Source organism: Rhinoderma darwinii, chromosome 2, assembly GCF_050947455.1.
Source record: "Rhinoderma darwinii isolate aRhiDar2 chromosome 2, aRhiDar2.hap1, whole genome shotgun sequence".
NCBI classification, from domain to species: domain Eukaryota; kingdom Metazoa; phylum Chordata; class Amphibia; order Anura; family Rhinodermatidae; genus Rhinoderma; species Rhinoderma darwinii.
The window spans coordinates 407,058,608-407,081,467 of record NC_134688.1 but is presented as its reverse complement, the minus strand read 5'-3'; the positions used below and the strand labels follow the sequence as shown (position 1 = coordinate 407,081,467).

The 22,860-nt window shown below is 41.3% G+C and overlaps 1 protein-coding gene across 2 annotated transcripts in view; it reads right to left on the bottom strand.

Moving 5' to 3' along the window:
• The window catches only part of SMG6 (SMG6 nonsense mediated mRNA decay factor), a 260,817-nt gene that overhangs the window by 218,929 nt on the left and 19,028 nt on the right, over positions 1 to 22,860 (bottom strand). For both annotated transcript variants that reach the window (XM_075854152.1, XM_075854154.1), the window contains exons 9-10: positions 13,260 to 13,321; positions 4,604 to 4,749 (exon numbers count right to left, since the gene is read on the bottom strand). In XM_075854152.1, the coding sequence (XP_075710267.1) occupies positions 4,604 to 4,749; positions 13,260 to 13,321 (208 nt within the window). The remainder of the gene's footprint in view (positions 1 to 4,603; positions 4,750 to 13,259; positions 13,322 to 22,860) is intronic.

Sequence of the window (22,860 nt, the reverse complement as noted above, 5' to 3'; positions counted from 1 at the left end):
AATATTATGAAAAGGGGGACAGAAATAACTGAACTAAGCTCTTTAAGAATTCTAGGGTGTAACCCATCTGGTCCCGGGGCCTTGTGCACATTTATTTTATTTTATTTAGCTTGGACCATCTCTACATTCATCCAATTCAGTATATCAACTGATATATTAACAGCACTGGCACCGGCTACATCAGCTGCTCCTTCTTCAGTTGTATATACAGAGCTAAAGAACCCATTTAGTAACTCTGCCTTCTCTTGATCCCCTGTAATCAACTCCCCATTACCACTATCTAGGGGTCCTACATGTTCAGACCTTGGCTTTTTAGCATTTATATACTTGAAGAATTTTTTGGGATTTGTTTTACTATCCTTGGCCACCTGCCTTTCATTTTGTATTTTTGCTAATTTTATTACATTTTTACAGATTTTATTAAGCTCTTTATATTTTACAAAGTCTACAGCTGTACCCTCAGATTTGTATTTTTTAAATGCCCTTTTTTTGTCATGTATTGCCCCTTTCACAGAAGGTGTAAGCCATGTGGGGTTTAATTTGAGTCGTTTATACTTGTTACCTATAGGAATAAATTTTGCACTATAATAACTCAAAGTAGATTTGAAAATCTCCCATTTATCATTTGTACCATTATTTGACATTAGTTCTTCCCAGTCTATATCCTGAATTGCCGCCCTCATCCTGGGGAAATTGGCTTTCTTAAAATTAAATGTTTTTGCCCTCCCAACCTGCGTTTGTTTTTTACAGTATAGGTAAAATGTAACTATATTATGATCACTGTTACCGAGGTTTTCACGAACATTGACATTCCCAACAAGATCTGCATTATTAGAAATGACCAGATCCAACAGAGCTTCACCTCTAGTCGGGTCTTGCACAAACTGGCCCATAAAATTTTCCTGCAACAGGTTGAGGAAATGTCTCCCCTTTGCAGTTGAAGCTGAACCATGACACCAATTAATATCCCGGAAATTAAAATCTCCCATTATCACTACAGTACCCGCCTGTGCAGCCCGCTCCATCTGTTTATATAGCTGAACTTCCATCTCTTCAGTTATATTGGAGGGTCTATAGATTACACCAAAAGTAATTTTTTCAGTGTTTACCTCCCTTTCTAGTTCCACCCTCAAGGTTTCAACCTCCTCACAATCTTCACCCACTATTGTCTCTTTCACACTCGCCTTCATATCGCTTCTCACGTACAGACATACACCACCACCTTTCCTATTTGTCCTGTCTTTCCGAAAAAGTGTAAAACCCTGTAGATTTACAGCCCAGTCATGTGAAGAGTCCAGCCATGTTTCAGCAACACCAACTATATCTATATTTTCTTCCAGTATCAAGGCCTCCAGCTCCCCCATTTTGCTTGCTAGACTTCTGGCATTTGTGAACATACACTTTAACTTGCCTGTCAGTATTTCACTTTTATTATCAGAAATGTAATTTGACATTAATTGGGCCTTTTTATTTACACTGATGTTTTGTAACGAAAGGATCTCCTTATCTTGTTGTCTAGTCCTCTCCCCACATTCTGTTTCTCCCCCCACCAATATAGTCTGACCCCTCTCTAACCTGGCTACCCCTTTTTTTTCTACATTGATCTCCCTCCTCAGCCCCAGTTTAAATACTCCGCCACCCCAGCTAGAATTCTCTCCCCCAGCACAGCGGACCCCCTTCCATTTAGGTGCAAATCATCTGCAGAATACAGTTTGTACCCCAATGAAAAGTCAGCCCAGTGCTCTAGGAACCCAAATCCTTCTCCTCTACACCAAGACTTCAGCCATGCATTTAACTCCCTGAGCTCCCGTTGTCTTTCCTGCGATGCGTATGGCACAGGCAGTATTCCTGAGAATACAACCTTGGAGGTCCTTCCCTTCAGCTTGTAGCCTAGTTCTTTAAAATTATTCTTAAGGCTCCTCCACCTACCATTTATTCTGTCGTTGGTACCGACATGGACCACGACAGCTGGTTGTCTGCTTAATCATTTTTTCTTATCTGTGGTTGACACTTTGGGAGCTTTGAAACCAATTACTAGTTTTCCATAGTTATGGTCTAAAATTACATTATTTTCAACTGACAATCGCTCACCCCACAGACAGGAAACGTTTCGATCCGGCTTACTGGGATCTTTCTCATGCGGTGACTGAAACTCAAGTGTGGGTTTAAATACCCTCGTCATACAGTGTTACAATATCTGTATGTATATATATATATATATATATATATATATATATATATATAATAGAGTAGAGGGAAAACACAGCACTCAATGCAGACTGAACATCAGGCCATGTGCACGTTACCAGTAGGACGACGAATCAACTCCTTAGATTAGAATACCAAAGACAAAAGAACAAGTAACAGCACCAGGACTTCAGCGTTGGGGAGATGTTGGTTTATTCACCACCAGGTGGAAGAATGAGCAACGTTTCGGTTCACACCTGAACCTTTCATCACTCTCTCTCTATATATATATTATATATATATATATATATATATATATATATATATATATATATATCCCCTCACCATAGACTTCTATGGGCAGCGTGTCTGTGTCTCTCACGCTGTCCCCCCCCCCCTCTCCATAGGCTTGAATGAGCAGCATGTCTGTCTCTCTCTCTATGCTCCCTCCTCCTGCGTCACCCTCCCCTCTCCGTAGACTTCTATGGGCGGTGTGTCTCCTCTCTCTTACTCTGCTCCCCTCTCCATAGATTTATATGGGCAACAGCGTCTGTCTCCCTTTCTTTGCTCCTGTTCCCCCCCAACATAGATTTCTACAGGCAGCGTGTCTGTGTCTCTCTCCCTGCTTCATGGACTTGAAATCACAGACCGTGAAAAGACACCCCCCTCCACTTCCTGCAGTCCGTCTCCTCTGCTTTGTAACTAGGGTCACATTTTACTTAACATGGAGTACACAGCAGATTACAGGAAGAGAGACATCTAGTGGAAGTAACTTCACACAGAATTTGCATGGCTAAAACAAAAACTATAACAGTAAATAAATTACTAAGTTGATATATACAGTCCGTCACGATCCGTGGGTATGAGGACCCACTAGGCCGCACCGCCGTAGCGGAGTAGCAGTTGGCCAAACAACAGTCCTAGTACAAGAATACCTTTGATAGTCCAGACAGTAGCGGAGGCTAGGCACAGATGAACTTGAAGACAGATTACACCAGACGTGGTGTATAACTGCAGGCGTGACAGGTGGCACAACATGACTCCAACACTCTAAGGCCCAGCAACAAATATAGAACGGGATACAGGCAGCAGGGCACGGGAAAAACGGGAACAGGATAACACTAAGGGACCATTTGCTAAGACTAAAATGGGTAAACACAACAACGCTCAGGCAATGTGTGAAAGGGTAGAGCCCTTTTTATAGTCCAGGATGATCACGGGCTTATTAGTGATTTTTTACATGTGCGCGCACTGGCCCTTTAAGGCCAGGCTGGAGCGTGCACCCTACGGGAACCAGCATAGCGAAGCGGAAGTTAGTGCCAGCGTCTCTCAGGAGGGAGATGCCGCCCAGCACTGACACATCCATGAACGCGGCCGTCGAGGGGTAAGTCAGAACAACGGTCCGCGGCTGTGGACGTTACAGTTATTAGAAAAAGCAATGCTTTTTACTAATGTACCAAGATACTGTTTTTACTATATTACAACTAAAATAATGAACATGGTACACCTGAGTGACATAACACATATCTGCAGGGTAAATGATTGTGATATAAACCAAAGCCAAAACATTTACCGTCTACAAAATAAAAATCTAATATTTAGTGCAGTGTACAGTAAACTATTAAAGAAATGCTTTATGGATTTTCTTTTTCTTTTGGTAGATACTCAAAGAATTGTTATTTTACAAAGGCAAATTAAACCATTTACTACGGTAAAAAATCTTGGATTAAATTTTTTCTTCATCTACCCAACCAATAAAACAAACATTGTATAAACCATAAAAATAAAATAAGTGTAAGCCAACTCCAGTGGTGAGATTACTACAGGCGTCTCTTTTTTTCAGAAGCAATTGATCAAGGAAAGACTTTTCTTAATACAGTAAATACTATGGGGGGGGGGGGGTATTTATTTATTCAACTGTGCAAGGCTCTTTTACACTGGCGTGATGGGTTCCATTCATAACGGGAGCCATGGTGCTGTGTCGGATCCCATAGTACGATGGATCCAAATGGTGACCAATGGACTCCAATGACCTATAATAGGGTCCGCTGAGCTTCTATTATTTTTAGAGCAAGAATAGCGATGCATGCTCCACTATTCTTGCCATCTAGAGAAATAGAAACCTCGTCGGAAACGGCGGCGAAGAATCGTAATTCCAGATCAAGTTTTGTGCCATAATATATACATAGGGCCAGGGTAACACGCATAGTTTTGGTGCAGTTTTTCGCTCCGTTTTTTGAGCCAAAGCCAGAAGTGGATTCAAAAGGAAGGAAAGGTATAAAGATAAGACTAATGCATCTCCTTTCGTTTGTGTCTACTTCTGTGTTTGACTTAAAAAACTGAGCCAAAAACTGCAACAAAAACAGCATCGAAACTGTGTGTGATCCTAGCCTAAACAAAAAAAAAATGTTCATACCTTTGTTCCGGGAATTATTTACAGCAAACATATTAATAGCCATAAGTTGCAACATCCTCGCACTGCCAATAGGAGATGGGGTGTGGTGGAGAAGGGCTTTAAATTCATTAAGTAGCTTTTCCGCAACCACTTGGAAAGTTTCCATCCTACAAAAAAGTAAAGAAAACTTAAAGTCAATAGGAAAAGGGTAAGAAGTGGACAGTGGTTATTGAACACACATACACACACAAGTACACACACCTCATGTTGTCCAACATCTAGTTTAGCTATTACATGGCCCGACGTGGGCAGAGTGAACGAGCGCCGATCAGCGAGACAGCTCGTTGATCGGAGTTAGACTGGGGACAAGCGATCATTACTCCGATCACTCGTCCCCATACATTTCTATAATGTCGGCAGCGCATCTCCGTTTACAAGAACGAGCCTTCACAGAACTGATAATTGACCAGTGTAAAAGGGTCCTAAGTCTCTGTTCAAATTTCGGAGCCTACATCGCAAATTCCGATAGATTTCAGGGGGGAATGTTTTCATGAAGCAATGATCACGTGTATGGAGCAAACAATCGAATTTTGTCGGCGGCACATCCCATTTGCACATCTCGCTGCCATCAAACGATAAATGATGCAATCATACGACAAGCTTGCTTGTGTGCCAGCAGATCGCGGTCTTGTTTACACAGGGGAATGATCGGTAACGAGAATTCGTACAGCCGATCACCTTCCTGAATTAAAGGGCCTTTAGTCAATAGGATATATAACTGTAAGTGTAAAGGCACTCTTCTAGTTACTTCTGTTCCTAGCAAACATCGATGACATTTTACATGGCCACCGTTTTCCGAGACCCCTGAAAGTATAAATATATATATATATATATATATATATATATACACACACACACACACTCACACATATATATATATATCTCGTTAGTTAGGTATATAAATACTGGTTCCTAAATAACTGCAGATGTGACCCAGAAACCGGCATAAGAAAAATGATGAATGGAATTTATAAAACTTGACAAAAGAGGAAACTCAGACTAATATATCTATATATTATTTCTTATTGATAGCTATATTTTTATTAAAGAGGCTCTGTCACCAGATTTTGCAACCCCTATCTCCTATTGCAGCAGATCGGCGCTGCAATGTAGATTACAGTAACGTTTTTATTTTTAAAAAAACGAGCATTTTTGGCCAAGTTATGACCATTTTTGTATTTATGCAAATGAGGCTTGCAAAAGTACAACTGGGCGTGTATTATGTGCGTACATCGGGGCGTGTTTACTTCTTTTACTAGCTGGGTGTTGTGTATAGAAGTATCATCCACTTCTCTTCACAACGCCCAGCTTCTGGCAGTGCACGGACACAGCGTGTTCTCGAGAGATCACGCTGTGACGTCACTCACTTCCTGCCCCAGGTCCTGCATCGTGTCGGCCACATCGGCACCAGAGGCTACAGTTGATTCTGCAGCAGCATCGGCGTTTGCAGGTAAGTCGATGTAGCTACTTACCTGCAAACGCTGATGCTGCTGCAGAATCAACTGTAGCCTCTGGTGCCGATGTGGCCGACACGATGCAGGACCTGGGGCAGGAAGTGAGTGACGTCACAGCGTGATCTCTCGAGAACACGCTGTGTGTCTGTGCACTGCCAGAAGCTGGGTGTTAACGAACAGAAGTGGATGATGCTGATTCGTCAGCATCATACACTCCCATTCCTAACGCCCAGCTAGTAAAAGTAGTAAAAACGCACCGATGTACGCACATAATACACGCCCACTTGGACTTTTACTTTAAACACGCCCACTTGTACTTTTGCAAGCCTCATTTGCATAAATACAAAAATGGTCATAACTTGGCCAAAAATGCTCGTTTTTTTTAAATAAAAAAGTCGATGTAGCTACTTACCTGCAAACGCTGATGCTGCTGCAGAATCATCTGTAGCCTCTGGTGCCGATGTGTCCTCGCTGGTCTGACACGATGCAGGACCTGGGGAAGTGACGTCACGGTGTGATCTGCCAGAAGCTGGGCGTTCTGAAGAGAAGTGGATGATACTTCTCGTCAGAACGCCCAGCTAGTAAAAGTAGTAAAAACGCCCCGATGTACGCACATAATACACGCCCACTTGTACTTTTGCAAGCCTCATTTGCATAAATACAAAAATGGTCATAACTTGGCCAAAAATGCTCGTTTTTTAAAAATAAAAACGTTACTGTAATCTACATTGCAGCGCCTATCTGGTGCAATAGCAGATAGGGGTTGCAAAATCTGGTGACAGAGCCTCTTTAAGCCCCACAACACATTCGGCAATAAGATGATAAATAGTGCAAACAAATGAAGATTCTCAATGCAACAGCCTGAACCCATGGAGTCTAGAAAGGCATCTGTAATATCTATTAATATATATATATGGGAATTGGTTTATAATGTTTAAATGTAGCTTGAAATGGTCTGAACTTACGGAACCATAAGCCACAGATGTCATACGGTCAGGTTCCTTTTTTAAACCGAGTAATGTGGTGGAAAGGTCTAGGGGAGATTAGTGAGCAGGGCCTGCAAAACCCACTGAGATGTTTAGCTAAGACTATCTGCAATAAGCCCCAGACTTTCACAAGTGTAAGCTAAAGCTTTAGCTAAACCAACATGTGCTAGTAGGAAAAAAAGGTCTAACGTGGTTTTTCACATAGCTACTGCAACATGTAAAGCAGTGAGTCAGTGAAGATCTGCTGAGAGCATACATTAATTACCTGAAGAACCTTAGAGGGTAACTAAACTTTCAGCAAACTTCTGACATGTCATAGTGACATGTCAGAAGTTTTGATCGGTGCGGATCAGACCACTGAGAGCCCCACCGATCGCTAGAACGAAGCAGCAGAAGCGGTCTGGTGAGAACTGAGACGCTTGGTTTCTGATCGGATTTTCTCGGAAAGCTGATGTGGTGGTACGAACTCAATAGAAAGTCTATGGGCCCGTACATGGCTACATCGGCTTTCCAAAAAAAAGGCGATCAGAAACTAAGCGGCTCAGCACTCACCCGAGCGCTTCTGCCGCTTCGTTTTAGCATTCGGTGGGGCTCTGAGTGCTCGGACCACCATCGATCATCAAAACTTCTGACATGTCACTACAACATGTCAGAAGTTTGTTGACAGTTTAGTTACACTTTAACCCCTTCCCGCACCTTGACTTAACTGTACGTCGAGGTGTGCATTAAGTTCGTGCACCTTGACGTGCAGTTACGTCTGTGCTTTGACAGTTAACTGCCGCACGGCGCTACACCGCAGCGGCGGTTAACTGTGCAGGGCGTCTGCCCTGCATTCCCCGTTGTCGATCAGCGGCCTATCGCCGCTGATTTCGTCAGTTAACCCCTTAATTGCGGCGTTCGATTTGAACGCCACAATTAAGGTGTTTAGCGCCGATCGGCAGCCCCCATGTGAAATCACGGGGGCTGGCGATCGTACCCATGGCAACCGGACGCCAGACAATGGCTTCCGGGTTGCCATGTACAGAAGCCTATGAGGACCACCCGGAGGGTGGTCGTCGTAGGCTTCCTGTCAGTGTGACTGTCACGTCACAATGACAGTTGGAATACATTACACTATGTGTGTAGTGTAATGTATTCCAGCAGCGATTAAAGCTGCAAGTCTAAGTGTCCCCTAGTGGGACAAGTGAAAAAAGTAAAAAAAAGAATAAAAATGTTTTATAAAAAGTGTAAAAATAAAAGTTATAAGTGATATAAACATGAACTGCTTTTTTTTCCTATAATAAGTCTTTATTATAGGAAAAAAAATGAACACGTAAAAAAAAGTACACATATTTGGTATCACCGCGTTCGTAATGACCCCAACTATAAAACTATAATATTATTTTTCCCGCACGGTGAACACCGCAAAAAAATAAATGAAAAACAAAGCGAGAATCACTATTTTTTGGTCACCACCCCTCACAAAATATATAATAAAGAGTGATCAAAAAGTCGCATGTGCGCCAAAATAGTACCGATACAAACTACAACCCGTCCCGCAAAAAAACAAGCCCTTACACAGCTTTTTTGACTGAAAAATAAAAAAGTTACGGCTCTCAGAATACGGTGACACAGAAAATAAATTATTTTCTAAAGAAGTGATTTTATTGCGCAAACGCTGCAAAACATAAAAAAAACCTATATACATATGGTATCGCCGTAATCGTACCGACCCGCAGAATAAAATATAACGGTCATTTATAGCCCAGGGTAAACGCCGTCAAAAATAAATAAAAATCATTGTCAGAATTGATAGTTTTTGGTCACCTGGCTTGCCGAAAAATGGAATAAAAAGTGATCAACAAAATCGCATGTACCCCAAAATGATACCAATGAAAATTACAGATTGTCCCGCAACAAATAAGCCCTCACGCAGCTCCGGTGGTGAAAAAATAAAAAAAGTTCCGGCTCCCAGATTATGGCGATGCAAAATGTGCAGAGCGTTCCAAAAGCGGATAAGATCGGGCGCCATTTATAATATAAGTGCAACACTGGCCACATATCTGCGGATTATTATTTATTTACCCCATTATTATACCCTCTTATTATGCCCCTGATGTACTCTGCCCAGCCTACATGTGCCCCCACATTATAAACTGAAATACCAGCAAAACGCCACAGCTTCTACCAAGCAAAATCTGCGCTCCAAAAGCCAAATAGCGTCCCCCTTTCTGAGCCCTACAGTCTGCCCAAACAGCCGTTTATGTCCACCGATATGGCATCGCCATACCCGGGAGAACCCTGTTAATATTTTATTTGTGGTATTTGTGGCACAAACTGGGCACAACATATAGTGCACTAAAATGGCACATCAGTGGAAAATTTTAATTTTCACTTTCCACCATCGACTGCGAATTAAACCCTTCGCGCACCATGACTTAATAGCATGTCGTGGTGTGGGGAGTGATATATGAAGCATCTCACGCACTGAGCCCGTGCCATACGCTGCAGGTGTCAGCTGTGTATTACAGCTGATACCCGGGACTAACGGACAGAAATAGCGATCGCGCTGTTACAGGATCCTGTAAAAATCACAATATATTGCAATACATTAGTATTGCAGTGTATTCTACCAGTGATCTAACGATCGCCGGTTCAAGTCTCCCAGGGGGACTAATAAAATATGTAAAAACAAAAGTAAATAGTTATTATCAGTGGAAAAAATTAAATAAATATTTAAAGTCCAAAAAGAAACCCTTTTCATATTTTTTCTCTAAAGTAATGTAAAAAAAAAAAAAAAATACACAAAATTGGTATTGCTGCGTCCGTAAAAGTCCAAGCTATTACAATATACCATTATTGAACTCGCACGGTGAACACCGTGAAAAATAAAGAATTTTAAATGGCAAAATCGCAGTTTTTTGGTCACCTTCGCGCTACCAAAAATTTTTATAAAAAGTGCTGAAAAAGTCTTATGTACCAAAAAATGGTACCAATAAAAACTACAGCTCGTCCCGCAAAAAATAAGCCCCCACACCGCTCTATTGACGGAAAAATAAAGACGTTGTGGCTCTCGGAAAGCGGGGAGGAAAAAAGAAAAAGCAAAACATGGATCAGTCCGGAAAGGGTTAATTTATTTTCTAATGAAAAAACATTTATGACCACATGTGGGGTATTGCCGTACTCGGGAGAAATTGCTTTACAAATGTTGGGGTGCATTTTCTCCTTTATCCTTTGTGAAATTGAAAAAATGCAACATTTTAGTGGAAATAATGTTGATATTAATTTTCACGGCCTAATTCTAATAAATTCTGCAAAAGACGTGTGGGGCCTAAATGCTCACTATACCCCTAGATAGATTCCTTAAGTGGCGTAGTTTCCCAAATGGGGTTACTTTTGGGAGGTTTCCACTGTTTTAGTACCTCAGGGGCTTTGCAAATTCGACATGACACCCAAAAACTATTCCAGCTAAATTTGAGCTCCAAAAGCCAAATGGTGCCCCTTCCCTTCTAAGCCCCGGTGTGGGTCCAAACAGCAGTTTATTACCACATATGGGGTATTTACGTAATCAGGAGAAATTGTTTTACAAATGTTGGGGTGCTTTTTCTCCTTTATTCCTTGTAAAAATTACAAATTTCTAAGTTCTTACAGAAAAAAAGTCGATTTTTACCTTTACAGACTAATTCCAATGAATTCAGCAAAACAACTGTGGGGTCAAAATGCTAACTTTACCCCTAGAAAAATTCCTTGAGGGGTGTAGTTTCCAAAATGGGGTCACTTTTTAGGGGTCTTTACTGTTTTGGTACCACAAGACCTATTCAAACCGGACATGGTGCCTAAAATAGATTCTAAAAAAAGGAGGCCCAAAATCCACTAGTTGCTCCTTTGCTTCTGAGGCCTGTGTTTCAGTCCATTACCACACTAGGACCACATGTGGGATATTTCTAAAAACTGCAGAATCTGGGCAATAAATATTGAGTTGCATTTCTCTGGTAAAACCTTCTGTGGTACAGAAAAAATTTATTACAAATTAATTTTCGAAAAAAAAAATGACATTTGTAAATTTCACCTCTACTTTGCTTTAATTCCTGTGAAACACCTAAAGGGTTAAAAATGCTGTTTTGAATACTTTGAGGGTGCAGTTTTCAAAATGGGGTGATTTATGGGGACTTTCTATTATATAAGGCCCTCAAAGCCACTTCAGAACTGAACTGGTCCCTGAAAAAATAGGCTTTTGAAATTTTCTTGAAAATATGAGAAATTGCTACTAAAGTTCTAAGTCTTGTAACGTCCTAGAAAATAAAAGGACGTTCAAAAAACGATGCAAACATAAAGTAGACATATGGGAAATATAAAATAGTATGTATTGTGTGTGGTATTACTATCTGTTTTACAAGTAGATGCATTTAAATTTAGAAAAATGCAAATTTTTGCTAATTTTCTCTAAATCTTGGTGTTTTTTACAAATAAATATTGAATTTATCGAACAAATTTTTTCCCTAACATAAAGTACAATATGTCACGAGAAAACATCTCAGAATCGCTTGGATAGGTAAAAGCATTCCGGAGTTATTACCACATAAAGTGACACGTCAGATTTGAAAAATCTGCTTCGTCCTGAAGGCCAAAACAGGCTCAGTCCTGAAGGGGTTAAAGGGGTTTTCCTATAACCAACATGTATCACCTCTCCACAGGATTAGTGATATATATCTGATTGGTGGGGTCCGACAGCTGGGACCCCCACCAACCACGAGAATGGGCTTACCATGCCGTTCCAAGGAGCCAATATGAATGGAGCGGTAGTGCGCATGCTCAGCCCCCACTCCATTAATTTGTATGGGACTGCCAAGCGCTATCTTCGGCAGCCCCAAAGAAACGAATGGAGCAGCGGTGAAGCATGCGCAGTACCGCTCCATTCATATTGGCCTCCCAGGAACGGCAAGGTTATCCCGTTCCCATGATCGTGGGGGTCCCAGCGGTCGGACTCCCTGTAAACACAGATGACCTAATAATGGTAAAATGCTGATCTAGGGTGTCTTAAATTGCCCAAATAGATTGACACAAATGTCCTTAAACCTCCAACATCCCAGTCTTAGGGACACATCATGATTTCCTGCAGCTGACTACGAAGAACCAGGTTTATAAGGAACCAGGACTCCTTTCTGACACTTTAGGAGGCCCTGTTTGGACATTGTATGCGCTCCTTAATCCAATAGGATACTGTGCTGGTAAAAAGTTTCATTCACCAGTGTCACATGCCATTATTTTTTTTTATAATCGTTTTTCACCTTACTATGAATTTTCATAGGAGTATAGAGACATAACTTATATTTAACTAGACAGCACCCAGGAAAATGGTGACTGCACACTGCGAACACTAAAGCCACGATATATAAATAAATATTCATTACATGCTAAATCTACTTAGAAATAGTGAGGTTCTTAGCGCACATTTTGATCAAATTGTGTGAGCCCACCTGCCACGACAAGGCGTCCTCTATAAGGTGGGAACCTACGCTGCACATACAGGTGGGCTCACACAATTTGTGCTGTTGAAACTTTTGTGTTTGTTATATTTTACTAGGATATCTAGCCTCAGCATGGACAATGCCATTATGTGTGGTCCCTAACTGACCACATCCTGCCATCCCATGCTATTTTATCTAGCGCTTAAAATGTGTTTGATTTGAAGCATTAAATAATATACAGTATATATATATATATATACATATAGCTATATATATATATATATATATATATACATACAGATATATATATATATATAATTAATTGAATTTGTAACAAAATTTGCTACACTGTTTATTTTCAATGCTTATTTTTTAGATGCCACTATTGTAACGCAGAAACCCAGTTCCAGGAGGAGGAGGAGGCCTGGTTACATTATCAGCAACCAAAGCCCCCAGAGATGTGAGATCTGCAGAGATATGTGGTATAAAACATATTTGTCGAATGACGGACATACTCATGATATGTCTAACAGAAGTGGTAATATTTGGGTCTGCAGGACAGCATCTCCGCATCCAGCTGAGAACATCACCCTGCAGTCATGTCGAGGGAGCACTGAGGGCGCTTCACCCACTGAGACCTCAGCTATAAACACAGCTTGGCTGCAAAGAGGCTCACATTCCAGAGAGATGCATAACGTCGGAAAATGAGACACAGATCCAGCACACTTACCCAATCCTGGTGAAGAGCTTCCCCTGGGCATGCAGGAAGCTGAGCAGGAAGCGTTTGTTCAGCTGCATGGGAAAGAAAAAAAATGTTTAAAAAAAAGACAAAACAATAAAACCTCCGACATTCTGGGAAAGGAGTGGAGTCCCGGGTGCTGAAATAACCTGGCCTGGGGATGTGGGGGCGAATGACTGGAGATGGGAAATGAATGACATGCCCTAAATCTCACACACATGCTGGGATGGGCACATGCCATTCTAAGGAGCAGAGTGTATAGGCTGCCTTACAACAACACCCTCTACCGGCTGGTAAAACATTGTTTAATAACCAAGAAAAAAAAGACAATAAAAAAAACTGTGAAGACTTTATAATGAAAAAGTAACCAAGAACACATATGTCAAGGAAACTAGTAAAATATACAACTGCTATAGCAAAATATGTATAAACCTTAACATGGTCAAGTCTTCTCAAAACGATCTGCAGGTCTAAGTACATTTCATGGGTAATCTGTCTTCAGATCTTTATGCAGTGACTATGACCAACACAACATTGACGTCCTCGCCAAATTTTAAGAGTTACGTCTCCGTGCTGTGACAGACACCAGCATAGTCATCCATTCTACTATGGAGGGGCTGGTGGCGGTTATGGATGACAACCCACCAGAACTTCCAACCCCCACATTTGCCAAGATATTAGGAAAGTATTTAGTAGGGTTGCATAGAGGGTAAACTGTATCCTCCGTCAGTTCAATTTTCTACTAAAGCAACATATAAGTGAGAAAGGTCACAGTCCAGGACACTCTGGGATAATGAAGTGCCAGATGAGCTAGCTTTCAGCACAAATAACGGTTTCAGTTTCCAAAAAAACTGTAGGGTTTTTATGACCTCCGTGATTGCAGCTGCTGGAAAAGTCAGAAATCCTGTAAGGACAAGGTCAAACGTAGGTGTCACAGCGCAGCCTAAAACCGTAGCGACATACGTTTTTACTGCAAAACGGTGTGATTTTCAAATTCAGGCCGCATGGTTTCACAAGTAAACAACAGCTTTGCCCACAAAACCTCGCAGCTATTAACAATCAAATTTAAAACTGTGCTCATTTGTAGTAAAATTGCACTGTTTTCGCCCCCGTCACGTCCGCACCTCAACCGATTCCCCCTCCTAGGAGGCATTGCAATCCATACATCACGACTTCCTAAATTAATCCAGGCGTACCAGACACTGACCGACATAACGGTGATCAATTCACTAGGGCTCCAGAGAACAAACGGTTTTCTTAACGTACAATTTTATTCTTAAATAAATAACACACCTGTATGTAGAAAGACATAAGTTACTGATGAATAATCCCACAGGATTTATTATTTCCCTGTATTCATAAACTGATCAGCAGCAGAGAAAAATCTTTGCAATTTAAACAACATGTAAATATCATTGAGCTATAACTTTACAAAAAACTAAATAAATAAAAAAATCGATGCCCTGACGTGTTCTCGGGGTGCTACAGATACTGAAAACAAGCACCCCGTAGGACCACGTCAGCGGTCTGACACCTGCCCGATCCTGCATGCAGGCACAAGGCACCAAATAAGGGAAGGATTGCGCGCAGCGGCCCCAGGAAGAAATTGTGTCTTAAGATGAAATTTCAATACTTGAGTTTTGGACGTAAATTTCTGTATCTGCTCTTTCTCAAGCCAGAGTCTGCTTTAAGCCTCCAACACGAAAAGCGAGAGGAAGAGAGGCAGCCGAGATGTAAGGTTCCCTGGGAATCCAGGATACTTCCAGCAGAGAGACAGACACAGAATGGACATCCAGGAGGAGGAAGATGTGAATCTAAACAACAAAACAGAAGAAACCAGGACAAAGGCAACTCAAAGGTTTCCGTTAGGTATAAAGAAAGTCAGTAAACAAAGTGAAGGGGAAGAAATACCAAACAATGACGACATAGAATTCATATCTGTCCAGCAACGCGTTTCACACTTATAAATTATGTCAATCCAACATAAAACTGGACATTAAAACCAGCTAAAGCCAAAATTACCCAGTCCCACAGATGCAGTGGTCACTCAATTTAAAGGGGTTCTCTAAGAACATTAAAAAAAAAGTATATAAATGACTGTAGACGAGATGTCATCTAATAAATAACAGTTACAATTTGGTCTCCAGGTAGGAAAAATAAAATAATTTTAATATAACTAAAGGGGGGAATCTATCATATGAACAATAACCATATCCATAAGAATAGTTTTACATACAGTAGCTTCTTTCACATAAGCTGCAAATAAAGTGTCTGAAAGGAGAACAACATTCAATTCGAATATGCTTCTATTCACACGCTGCAGATTTGTTGCAGAATTCATCTGAATGGAACTTGCAGAAATCCATGCAGGAACAACCCCAGATGTGGATGGAATGGATTTTTTATTTGGTTGAAATTTCTGCAATGAATCTGCCGAGTGTCTGATGGCTCCACACATTGCTGGTCGTTGGTTGTACTCCTTAGGTATAACTTTAATGCAGATAACTCCTATTTTAATACCAACTTCAATCAAGAACAAGACAAAATTTGTTTTGGTTTTGTGACGACTCATTTCCAGCCCAGAATATCTTTCATCAGATCAACAGCTGTGCTATGGTCAGGTCTGAAGCAAACATAAGTCACATTAAGGTCAGAGTGTAGGGGGACAGACATGGCATGGTGGCGGAGGGGGAAGTGGGTATATCTGGTGAGTCACACCAAGCACTGTGCATGGTGGAAGTCACGTCGCACTACCCGAGATGCTGGGAAAGTGGTTTTCGTGTTTAACCAGCTACAATGAAACAGGGCACCCTACTTCCTCCCCTCTGTAGTTCCTCTAAAAGCAAACCAGTACACACGCAAATGGGCTACGATTGTCTGGCCACCAGCCACAAGCTTGCTTGTCAATAAATATGGCTACCAAAGTTTTATGCAAATCCTACACAAGAAGGGAATGAAACAGGTGAGATGTAGCAGTGCAGAGCACGCCGGATATAGCTGCTCAAAATAGATAAAGTGTATAAAATATGCAATTGTAATAACTAAATAAAGAAAGCTTCAGGTCATTGACATGTACTGGCAATGCAAGAAGGCAGCAAAACATCACCATATTTGCAAAGAATTCGCTACACAGAAATATAATAAAAGCTAATTAAATAAAACATCACTAGTTATGTATGAAATAGAGCGGTAATAAATAATAATAATCTTATAACAACATGACCGTGTAAGTAGCGATCCTGCAGAGATAACCGGCGGTCTTTTAAAGAGAGAAATAGCACCACCTGGAGGCCAAGTGTACAAACTGCTCTTGAACTATCACAGGTCAAAGCTGTGAAATACAGAAATCGCTGCTGTGAAAGCAGAATAGAGAAAAGACCAAAGAGTATCTAATCTTGTTCAGTAAGGCTAGTGAAGTTATCGAAAGTTATTTAAAAGAGAACCTATTACTAGGACAGACCCATAGAATGAAGGACATCGGTATGATACTTTTATAGATTTGGACTAGCGGGGATAACTGCATCCACTGAACAGCTCGCGGAATTGCCCAACAGGGGGGGGGGGACGGACAGGAAAGCAATAGAGTGCTTTATTTTCAACCTCTAGTTGGAAGGGTTTTAGTGGGTGCAATAACTGGCACTTGTATAACGGTGACACATTGATGTCCTCGATATAAATAGAGTATCAGTAAGGAGGCAGTTTTTTTGCAAGGTATGAGTATGTCCACAGTCCGCAAACAGTCCGCTTACTGCTAGGTGGTATAGAGAATTTATAACTCGGGGTGTCAACAACATCTCACAAACGAGAGGTACAGTCTCTTGCAATGGCAGTATAGGCAATGGAGGCGCACCACTCAACTTCCGGACAGAGCTTTCAACTGCTCCATGATACAGGGGTACCATCGCCTTTATCTCCAGGACCTCTCTTTCTCTGGCGGGGAGGCTTCCTCACAACTCCACCCGCCCTATAGCAATCTCTCTTGTGGGGAGATTCCCTGGCAACTCCACCCGCCCTATAGCAATCTCTCTTGTGGGGAGATTCCCTGGCAACTCCACCCGCCCTATAGCAATCTCTCTTGTGGGGAGATTCCCTGGCAACTCCACCCGCCCTATAGCAATCTCTCTTGTGGGGAGATTCCCTGGCAACTCCACCCGCCCTATAGCAATCTCTCTTGTGGGGAGATTCCCTGGCAACTCCACCTGCCCTATAGCAATCTCTCTTGCAGGGAGGCCGTATCAATCTTGTTGCTTGCGGGAAGGCTCCATGCAAGCGACCATTTCAAGACTCACTGAATCTCAAGGGTCTCTAGATTTCTACCTACAACACCCTTCTTCTAACAGGCCCATCGTACGCCCACTAACCCCAATTGACGGGAACAGCCGCCTTCTAGAACTTTAGAACTGCCTAATGTGAGGCACGCAGCGTCCCTATGCTGGTTGCCACAAAAAACGAAAGACAAGGCTGCACATCCAAAATAACTGGGAATTTATTTCACCCACAAATGCGACATTTCAGTCCAACAGGACCTTTCTCAAGCATCCTTACGACTGAAACGTCGCATTTGTGGGTGAAATAAATTCCCAGTTATTTTGGATGTGCTGCCTTGTCTTTCGATTTTTGTGGATTCCATTCTTGGGACTTTGGATCAGCTTCCTTTAAGGCTTGCACCCATTATATTGCATTTTACTTTATAACTCCGGTGCGGTGATTACTCTTTTTTCTATGCTGGTTGCGTCCTCACAAACGGTGTTGGGGCAGAAAATATATTTGAAGATGGTACTTGGGCAGTTTCTCCTGTCGCTGTATTCAACCAGGCAACAAACAAAATATAAAGTCAGCCACCATTGCCTACAATAAGAGCACATTACAATGAAATAAATTAAGCACAAATGTATACATACAGTTAGGTCCAGAATTATTTGGACAGTGACAAGTTTTGGCATTTTAGCTGTTTACCAAAACATATTGAATATACAGTTATATAATCAATATGGGCTTAAAGTGTAGACTCTCAGCTTTAATTTTAGGGAGTTCACATCCTAATTTGAGCAAGGGATTAGATATTACAGCTCTTAGATATGTAGCTGCCTCTTTTTCAAGGGACCAAAGGTAATTGGACAATTATCTCAAAGGCTATATAATGGGATGCATGGACTATTCCCTCGTTAATCCATCATCAATTAAGTAGGTAAAAGGTCTGGAGTTGATTCCAGGTGTGGCACTTGCATTTGGAACTGTTGCTGTGAACCCACAACATGAGGTCAAAGAAGCTCTCAATGCAAGTGAAACAGACCATCGTTAGGCTGAAGAAAATGAAGAAATCCATAAGAAAGACAGCACAAATGTTAGGAGTGGCCAAATCAACAATTTGGTATAGTCCTGAAAAATAAAAATAAAAAGCGCACTGGTGATCTTGTGAACTCCAAAAGGCCTGGACGTCCACAGAAGACAACAGTGGTGAATGATCGCAAAATCCTTTCCATGCTGAAGAAAAACCCCTTCACAACATCTACCCAAGTGAAGAACACTCTCCTGGTAGAAGGTGTATCAGTATCCAAGTCTACCATAAAGAGAAGACTTCATGAGATCAAATACAGAGGGTTCACCATAAGGTGCCAACAATTAATCAGCCCCAAATATAGAAAGGCCAGATTAGACTTTGCCAAACAACATGTAAAGAAGCCTCCCAGTTCTGGAACAACAATCTTTGGACAGATGAAACTAAGATCAACCTGTACCAGAATGATGGGAGGAAGAAAGTATGGAGAAGGCTTGGAACGGCTCATGATCCAAAGCACACCACATCCTCTGTAAAACATGGTGGAGGCAGTGTGATGGCATTGGCATGCATGGCTGCCAAAGGCACTGGGTCGCTAGTGTTTATTGATGATGTGGCAGAAGATAGAAGCAGCCGGATGAATTCTGAAGTGTTCAGGGATTTACTTTCTGCTCAGATTTAACCAAATGCAGCAAGGTTAATTGGACGTCGCTTCACAGGACAGATGGACAATGACCCAAAACATACTGCAAAAGCAACCCAGGAGTTTTTTAAGGCAAAGAAGTGAAATATTCTGCAATGGCCAAGTCAATCCCCAGATCTCAACCCGAGCTAGCATGGATTTCACTTGCTTAAAGAGGCTCTGTCACCACATTATAAGTGCCCTATCTCCTACAAAATATGATCGGCGCTGTAATGTAGATAAGTGTTTTTTATTTTGAAAAACAATAATTTTGGACCAAGTTATGAGCAATTTTAGATTCATGTTAATTACTTTCTTAATGCCCAACTGGGCGTTTTTTAACTTTTGATCAATTGGGCGTTGTGAAGAGGCATGTATGACGCTGACCAATCAGCGTCATACACTTCTCTCCATTCATGTCCATTTGTACTCAGCACAGCGTGATCTTGCGAGATCATGCTGTGCTGTCACATACTCCCACATTAACTTTACTGTGAAGTGTCTTAGGAGTGAATAGACATCACCTCCAGCCAGGACGCGATGTCTATTCACACTCCCGGAACTTCAGTAAAGTTTGTGTGAGACTTAATCGCTGCATAGCATGATCTCGCAAGATCACGCTGTGAATGACAGCATGCTGACAGAAAACTTTACCAAAGTTTTGGGAGTGTGAATAGACATCTATTCACTCCTAAGACGCTTCAGTAAAGTTAATGTGGGTTTATGAACAGAAAAGCAAAAAGCACGGCGCCACATAGTGCAGGTCAATGAGGTTTGGGTGAAATATTGATCGTGGTCTATTATGCTCACCCAGGTAGTACTTGGACAAGGCAATGAAAAAATCCACGGATGCTGCTGCCAGGATCCAAACCGGTAAACCAAATGGTCACCGCTTGTTAGAATGTAGAGAGGCAGTGGAAAAAGGGAGGATCCTGTGAGGCGCTGCTGCGTGGCTGTTTGCTGGAATTCAGCGATGGTAGATGAAGTGATATAAATAAATATATGTTTATTATAAAACAGTAATGGCTACGCGTTTCAACGCTGTACCGGCGTCTTCCTCAGGCCGTTAAAATTACATACAAAAAGGAGTTGCTTATATATCAACGGAAATTTGAGTACACAGGAAGGAAAAGCGGCCAAAAGGGGAAAGGTTAAAGAGTGACTGTGACGTCATGAGTAACATCTGTGTCAGAAAATTATTTTAAAAACAAATTGATACCTACAAAAAACTGAAAGAAAGGAAGACCATCCGTATTACCTTATAAAAATGAGCACACATGCAATTATAAAAATACAATTATACAAATAAAAAGTGCGTCTGTCAAACGAAGTTTGAAAGAATCAGCAGGGGGGATCAATGGAACTCACATTTTAATCTATATGAGTATATATATATATTATTAGTTAAAAACAAAAATTGTGAAATGTAATCTAAAGCATGTTAGATCGCTAAGTGTCCAATATAAACATATAAATGGATATTAAAAGAGGTAGAGCATAATATCGCTAGTTGCCGAATTATTGGGGCAGTACACGTGAGTGTCTTTGTCCCTGGTGTCAGTAGAACATATTGGGTAAATAAGAAGGTTTTCTGTTATTAAAAAAGGATAAAAATTACTGTAAATGTTTATAACATACAAATGGATATTAAGGGTAAGTAGCGCAATGTCACTGGTTGCTAGGTGATTCAAATGACGCTTATCAGGGTTTATGTGACAGCACAGCATGATCTCGCAAGATCACGCTGTGCGGAATACAAATGGACATGAATGGAGAGAAGTGTATGACGCTGATTGGTCACTGATTGGTCAGCGTCATACTCTTCTCTTCACAACGTCCACTTGATCAAAAGTTAAAAAACGCCCAGTTGGGCATTAATAAAGTAATTAGCATAAATCTAAAATTGCTCATAACTTGGTCAAAAATTATCGTTTTTCAAAATAAAAAACACTGTTGTTATCTACATTACAGCGCTGATCAGATTATGTAGGAGATAGGGAATTTATAATGTGGTGACAGAGCTTCTTTAAGACAAAACTTAAGGCAGAAAGACCCACAAACAAGCAACAACTGAAGACGGCTGCAGTAAAGGCCGGGCAAAGCATCACAAAGGAGGAAACCCAGCGTTTGGTGATGTCCATGGGTTCCAGACTTCAGGCAGTCATTCTCTGCAAAAGATTCTCTACAAAGTATTAAAAAAATATATATATTATTGGTAATGTTAATTTGTCCAATTACTTTTGAGCCCCTGAAATGAGGAGGCTGTGTAGAAAAATGGTTGAAAATTCCTAAATGTTTCACAGGGTATTTTTGTTCAACCCCTTGAATTAAAGGAACAGTGTCATCACAAATTATTTTTTTATATGTTAAAGATGTTAGTGCTTTATTAAAAACGTTTATATTCATTTGTGTGTTTGTGTTTTACTTTTTCTTATTTTTACACTTTTTCTTCCCTATGGGGGCTGCCATTTTTTGTTCCATTTCTGTGTGTGTCGATTAACGACACATACAGACATGGAATACGGCAGCCACAGTCCCATAGGGACTGCGAACGGCTCCCGTCCCATTGACTGCAGTGTACGGCGTCTGTGTGGGAACTGCGCATGCGCCGCTCCCACACAGTCCTATTCGAAATTGGCGCCGTCCGGCGCCATTTTCCTGTGGACCGGAAGTCGCGGCCGGACAGTAATATTACTACTTCCGGTCGCGGCTTCCGGATTTGTGCACTTGCACCAGCGGCAGCAAACGGAGCGGACGGGCCGGAGGGAGCCGCGGCGGCAGGAGCAGGTAAGAGATTTCAATGTATGTTCGTGTTTGTGTGTGTTTACTACTGTATGTAAACCTACTACACTGTGGGTTAGCTCAAAAAATGGCGACACACAGTGTAGGAGGTTACATCGTTCAAACCCCTCGTTTATCCCGGCACTAGCCAGGATAAAGGAGGGGGGGATGCTGAGAGCTCACTAGAGCGAGGGCTTTTAACCCAATGTTGCAATGCTGCAATTTTGGGAACAGCTCCATCTAGTGACCAAAAATGGGTAGTATTATAAATTAGAAATAATTTATAATATTACCTGGACTCGTGCATAAAAATAAAAAAAATTTGAACAGTGTTTAATCACCCACACACTAAATGTTTAATTTTTAAAAAAAAAACATGTTTTTCTGGCAACACATTCCCTTTAAACCTGAAAGTCTACACTTCAATTGCATCTCAGTTGTGTCATTTCAAATCTAATGTGGTGGCATTCAGAGACCAAATCATGAAGATTGTGTCACTGTCCAAATAATTCTGGACCTAGCTGTATATAATAATCTCTTCAACAGTCCTTTTTCAAGATTGGGAAATGGTAAGGAAAAACAGTTAAAGGGTAACTAAACGTTTGACATGTCACAGTTTGACATGCCGCTTAGTTTGAGCAATTGGTGGGGGTCTCAGTGCTCGGACCCCCACCAATCAAAACTTCTGACATGTCACTATGACATGTCAGAAGTTTGTCAAACGTTTAGTTACATATTATACATAAATTTAATGCACTTAAAGCAACAGTAGCATCTTCACTGAGGAGTTGCTGCTCCACACCCTTACATTAGGACAATCTCTCTTTAAAAATGCAATGTCTCATTAGATA